We start from the raw sequence: 6,272 nt of genomic DNA, 5'->3' as shown, positions 1-6,272 counted from the left end.
CCATCCTATACCCCTACAAAACTAGCAACCCGCTATGAAAATATAAATTACTATTAGCAGTTTAATGAAAAATTATAAATCACTTAAAATTTCAAACTGTATTTAAAAATATTATCAACAATTAGACAAACAAAAATAACATATACAATTATTATGTGAACTAACATAAATAAAGATAATTAAAAAAATTATCTTTTTTACTAGATTATTAAAAATGATATTAACAACAACAATATTTTCAAAACGATATTACTTACCTATTCAGAGGAATAGCCTTCGGATAACAGATAGCATGGTCCACCAAGACTAGGGTAAATCTGTTGCCCAGGGCTTTCTTGGAGTTCAGAGGCTCAATAATGTTGAATCCCACCCTTCCAAAGGAAATAGCTGGAGGTTAGCCTTGCGCTTTCCTCCTGACTTACAACTGGCCTGGCAGTTATGGCATGACCAACAGAATGCATCTGAACCCATCCTTATTCAGGGTCAATAGAAATGGGTGACAAGCCTTTCAAAGGTCTTGTCCTGCCATCAATGACCATCAGGGGAACATCATGAGCACTGGGGGACCACCAACACATAGACTGTGCCAGGCTCAGGAACCTTAGGCTTGCTAAATAGGAGACCATTCTCCCAATAGATCAGGTCACCAGAGGTGTCGCCAGCAGCCTGGGCCTCAGCCTGCCGCCGTAGCCCCTCCAGAGTAGGGCAATCCTTCTGCAACATGCAGAACTCCTCCATGGTGGAACCCCCTTCTTTCTGCCAGGTGCTACATTCAGGTAGGTTTGCCAGACCTGCAACATCCTCCCCTGTAGGTTTCAGGGAATCGCCCTCATGCTCAGCCTTCTCCCAGACCATGGGAGTTTGAGGAGCGGGTTTTCTATGCCCCTTGACCTTCCTCTTTTTGGCAGGCACCTGGGCCATTCTTCCATAATCCAGGTCCTCCTGACTAGCCTCTCAGGAGGCCATGGACTATGTGGTCAGGGGCTGCCGTCTCTAAGCGAGACCTGAGCTCCACCTCTTTCTAGATGGTGTGCAAATCTTTCCTTGATACTATGCCCCTAAACCTTTAGGAATGTGGACCTTCTTGTCTCCAGATGGCACTGTAGGTACATTGCCACCAACATTGCTGGTCTCTGCCTGCCTGGCCCTGATGTCCATCTCCTTAAAACTCAGTTCATGAACCCACCAACATTTTCTCTCCTTCATGGACAGCTTTTTCTTCTCTGAGGCCCTCTTAGTCTCCTTTTCCTCCATGGCCAGTTTACTTTCTTTCATTTTTAAATGAGCCACCAGCAGCCTAAACCCCCTTTAGACCTTCCTGTCCCCCAGCTACTCTTTGGACAGATTTTGAGAACACACACTGCTCAGGCAGGGCGCTCCAAATCAAGAGACAATTCATCCACCTCAGCAGATCATCATCTCCTTCTGTTGCTGTAACCAGTGACAGGTGGACTTCCACCCAGGATTTCAGCACCTTTTGGAGCTCCACTGTCCTGTTTTTGTTCTTGGCTGGAAGTCTGCTCTCCTTGCAGAACTACTTGAGCTCGGCCACAGTGTAGGTCTCTATGTTGGTCAGCTCAAACTCCATCCTTGCAGGTGTGGTATCAGGCATGACAGTCAAGTAAAGTTTGAGGAAATTTGGAAAAAGCTAAAAAGGCAAATCAAGGAGAAATTTAAACATGAACTGGTCTTAAATTATTTATCCAGGATTTTCAATGTAACACAAAATCTCTGTATGGCACTGCACAAACACAAGTCCAAATACTCACCGCTGATCACCAGTTCAAGAAATTGGGTTACTGTTTGGGGGTGGTGAGGTAAAACCCTACTCAAGCAGGAACCACTATCCTTGTCAGGGTGAAGTACAAATAAACCCCATATTAACCTGTGCTCAACCCTCTGGTAGTTTGGCACAAAGCAGTCAGGCTTAATTTAGAGGCAATGTGTAAAGTATTTATGTAGCACCACAAACAGTAATAAACAACACAGGGAATATCCCATATCAATTTAGAAAAACATTTTAATGATTAAATCAAGACCAAAACAACAAACATCCAATCAGTAGAACCAGAAGGTTTAAGTGAAAATAGCATCAAAAAGCACCAAGTGCCAAGTGTGGATATCTGGTCATGTTAGACCAGGTTACAGTCACAAGTTCAGGCCGACCGAGATGGAGAATGGGCCATCTGTAGGGACGCAGTTCGGCAAAAGTACTTTAAGATGCCCCCCAAAAAACCAGACAGAAGAACAAAAGGAATCCAGCACACAGACTCCGAGCACAGCAGGAGATGCTGTTAAAATATTCATTGCTCTGAGCTGGAATGTCCCATAAGGTCCTGTGGGGCTTTCCTACTTGTATATATTTCTTGTTTTGTGGTTGCCCCAGGAAAACAGGGGTACCACCAACAAATTCAGAAAATGTTGTGGGGGGCTGTGGGAGTGACAGCAGCCCCGCATGAGGAATGTTTGGACAACTGACCATACATTTGTAGGGCCAAGGAATCATTAATAATCTAGGAATTTTCACAGATTTTTTAAAGCACTCCAAGACTGAAACTTCTGCTCTTCACCTCAAAGTGTAGTGCTCCTTAAGCGCTGAATCTTTGAATACATATATTGTGGTCATAAGGTGTATAAGAAAGATAAATGGAATAAAGCACTCTCCCTGGGGGTCGAATCTATGGTTACATTTTATGTCATCAAAAAATGGGTTATTTTTATGATTGCATATTTATAGCATTAAAACATATAAAAAACACATGGACAAATGTTATGCTCATTATAAAATATTTTATTGACATAATAATTTTGACAGTGATTACTGATCAAGGTAAATATAGTTTATTAACTTAGGGCCTCATTACGATGTCGGTCAGAAAGCATTCCGACTCGGTGTTGGAATGGTTTTTGACCAAATCGGATTTGGGGAGTCTGCCTGACCGATTACGATGTTTCCGAACACCATTCGGTCAGACTTCCATTGACTTCAATGGGAGATTGTGTTCCAACTGACAACACAGGCTCCCATTGAAAAATGGGGTGGTTGCGGAAAACCTTGCCCCCTGTGGTGGACACCCCATAGTGCCTGCCACACTGTGCATGGTTGGAAAGAGGAGACCCATGGGTAAATCCACAGGCCCCAAACGGAGGCCTTTGGGTGAAGGGGGGCCTGCTGCAGCCCCCAAAATACCGATTCTGACAGCCGATCCGTGTCGGTCAAACCGATATGGAACAGCTGTCCGAATCCAACATCGTAATCGCTCGGTCAGGAACGCGGTCCTTAGAGGCGTACGAGACTGCTCTGACTGGAGCCGAGTTGGAAGGACCGAATGGTTACCTAACATCGTAATTGGTCAGTCTGAAATGTTTCCGAGTCAGTCGGAAACGCAGGTACCGAATCGGATTTGGACAAACTGAATGCCGTTCAGGGCCTTTCCGACCGACATCAATCGGCCATTTATTTTTAAGCACATTTACACAAGCGTACCATTGATTATTGCATTCATACACACAATGAGGGTGTTTTTTAACATGTGTTTTTTTTTACCATGTGGTTTGTTGATCTTGAGACTTTGACCTAGCCAATATACTTACCTTGTTACGTTTTCATGACCCTTTAGGTGTCAAATGTAATTGCACAATGTCATTGATGGTATTTTCAATCTAACTAATATATATATTTGTAAATTAATGTGTAGCATTTATTAATGTCTGCATAAAAATTGTACTTTTCCTTTTTACCAAGAAAAAGCACTGGCTGGAAAATCATTTATTTAGTGCTATTATTGCTTGCCAGTGAATGATATATATTAGCCCACACCCCTTCCCCTGAGAAGGCATTGGACTGCTCCCTCTTCACTATCCTGAAAGAGTCACAATGGGGTGCAATGGTTCACAGTAATGGGACATTGTGAACCTATTACTTGTGCAGCCTCACACCCTGCACAACTAATAAGCCAATTTCCTACAGAGCCAGCTCTCATCTCTCACTGTTTTGTGTGTGTTGTGTGTGTTTGAGCCTGCAATAGTAATGAGAGAGCATCAGTTAAGGTCAATATTCCATTCACTTTTTCCAAATGGTTGCGATTCACTGATATTGAATCCCTGATTTTGCATTAGAAATTGGTGACTGAGATTTGCTAAATGTTGAAGCTTATTTTGAGAACATTTTTAAACATCACAGTTGTTTATTCTTTTTACGAAAATGTTAGCTAATTTTGTACTGCAGCATAGTCATCCTGTGCATCTTGTTCTTGTTTCATATCATTGGAGTGTGCAAAGATGCTTTTCTCCCAAAAAGATTTACAAGGTTCCTGATTTTCACACATTGAGAAGGTTTAACACTGTTTCCTAACTCTCATCCATGTAGAGGCTTTACTCTGTGATGTGAGATCTCCTTCACTCTAAAGAATCTACTTAGTGCAAGGCATCATCCAAGGTATAGCATCATTCCATAATTCCACACTAGAGCAAGTATAGGGTTTTTACAGTTTTCAGAATTTTTCAAGACACTGAGGAGATATGTAGGAGTCAACCACTAACAGTACGCTTTGAGCTATATCTCTGTCCCACAGACCCATAGCTGTGTGTGAAACAAGGATATTGGTAGCAATTTTCACAAAAGTCGTGATTTTTTTCATAGACATCCAGAAGCAATATATATATCCCAAGATGTCTTCAATAGACTGTTGCGTAGGATGCTAGAAATAAAACGTAGTTTCCCTAAAAACACCTTAATTGACATGGCCCAAGGTTTGCTTTTCAAACACAAAATCTTATATCATTATGGAAACAATACAATACCACACATTAATAAATTGGACTCAATGCAGTTGTCCTACACATCACACATGTGAAATAGGATACAGTCCACATACCTCACACATTTACCAGCCTAGTAAAATCCATCACTACATTAATGCTCATTTTTAAATCCTTGTGAATGTATTGTAGAGATGGATTTTGTCCTGGCATCAAGGTTGTTGGCATGCTCTTTCCTTCTTATTTCAATGCTGAAGAGTTTCCAGATTGCATTCTTGATTTTCCTGTTTTTTATGCTATAAATAATTGGGTTTAGTGCTGGGGGTACACACAAGTAGGCAAGCCCCATAGCCACATGCAGAACAGGAGAAGCATTCTTCCCATACCTGTGTGCCAAGGTCAGGCCAATCTGAGGGATGTAAAATATGAGCACAACACAGATGTGCGACACACAGGTTCTGAATGCTTTCAGGCATTTTTCTTTTGAGGTAACCTTTAAGGCAGTCCTTAGAATTAGGAGATATGAAGTGAGAATAAACAGTGAATCTAACAAGAAGGTGCATAGGACCATAACCAACCCATAGGTGCTGTTTATAGTTGTGTCAGCACAGGCAAGCTTCATCACATCTGGGTGGAAGCAGAAAGCGTGGTAGAGCTTGTTGTTATCACAATATGGAAGCCTTTTGAGCAAAAAGGGTACTGGGAAATGAATGCAAGCACCTCTGGTGAGAGCAACCAATCCTATCTTTGATATCACTGGGTGTAAAAGGGACGCGTACCTCAGAGGGTTACATATGGCAACGTAGCGATCAAAGGCCATGGCCACCAAAATGGCAGATCCGGTAGAGGACAGTGAGTGTATGAGGAACAGCTGGGTCAAGCACCCAAAGAAGTTGATATTTCTAATGTCAAAACAGAGAACACTGAGCACTGTGGGAAGAGTAGACACCGTCAAGCCCAAATCAGTGGCTGAAAGCATCGATAGCAAGAAGTACATGGGTTCACGGAGGTGGCTATCTGTCTTTACAATGAACATGATGAGGCCATTGCCAAGAACAGAGAGAAGATACAAAAAACACAGGGGAACAGAAATCCATAGGTGAGTGACCTCAGCTTCAAAAAGTCCCATTAGGAGGAAAGATGGAAAAATTGAGCTGTTGGTGTTGATAGATGCCATCACTTACGTCATATGAAGAAATCAGGCTTACTAGCCAATAACCTAGAAATAAAAAAAAAAATACATTTATCCTTTGTAATGAGATGACTTTTGCTGAGATTCATGAAGATTCAATTTTTAAAGGAGCAAATGCCTATACAGGTAACTATTTAGATGTGCCAGTTTTCACTATAAACTCAAACACACTGATGAAACCCAACAGAACATGAAACCTCCCATCTCCCTTTAACAAGATAAATGCCAATAAAACAACAATTTCCCTATTCCCTGACACAATAAAAATGCTGGCTAGAGAAAATTAGTTCCAAGAGATAATGTATCATTCTTTATTCCT

At 41.7% G+C, this 6,272-nt stretch overlaps 1 protein-coding gene across 1 annotated transcript; it reads right to left on the bottom strand.

The window, feature by feature from the left end:
* Positions 1–4,915: 4,915 nt before the first annotated feature.
* On the bottom strand, positions 4,916–5,950 carry LOC146806175 (olfactory receptor 51G2-like). The gene has a single exon (XM_085620599.1). It carries the CDS (start codon positions 5,936–5,938, stop codon positions 4,916–4,918), a length of 1,023 nt encoding a protein of 340 aa, XP_085476725.1. The 5' UTR covers positions 5,939–5,950.
* Positions 5,951–6,272: the final 322 nt, after the last annotated feature.

Source organism: Triturus cristatus, chromosome 8 (genome assembly GCF_964204655.1).
Source record: "Triturus cristatus chromosome 8, aTriCri1.1, whole genome shotgun sequence".
NCBI lineage: Eukaryota > Metazoa > Chordata > Amphibia > Caudata > Salamandridae > Triturus > Triturus cristatus.
The sequence above is the reverse complement of the archived record's forward strand: the minus strand, read 5'-3'. Positions and strand labels throughout refer to the sequence as shown.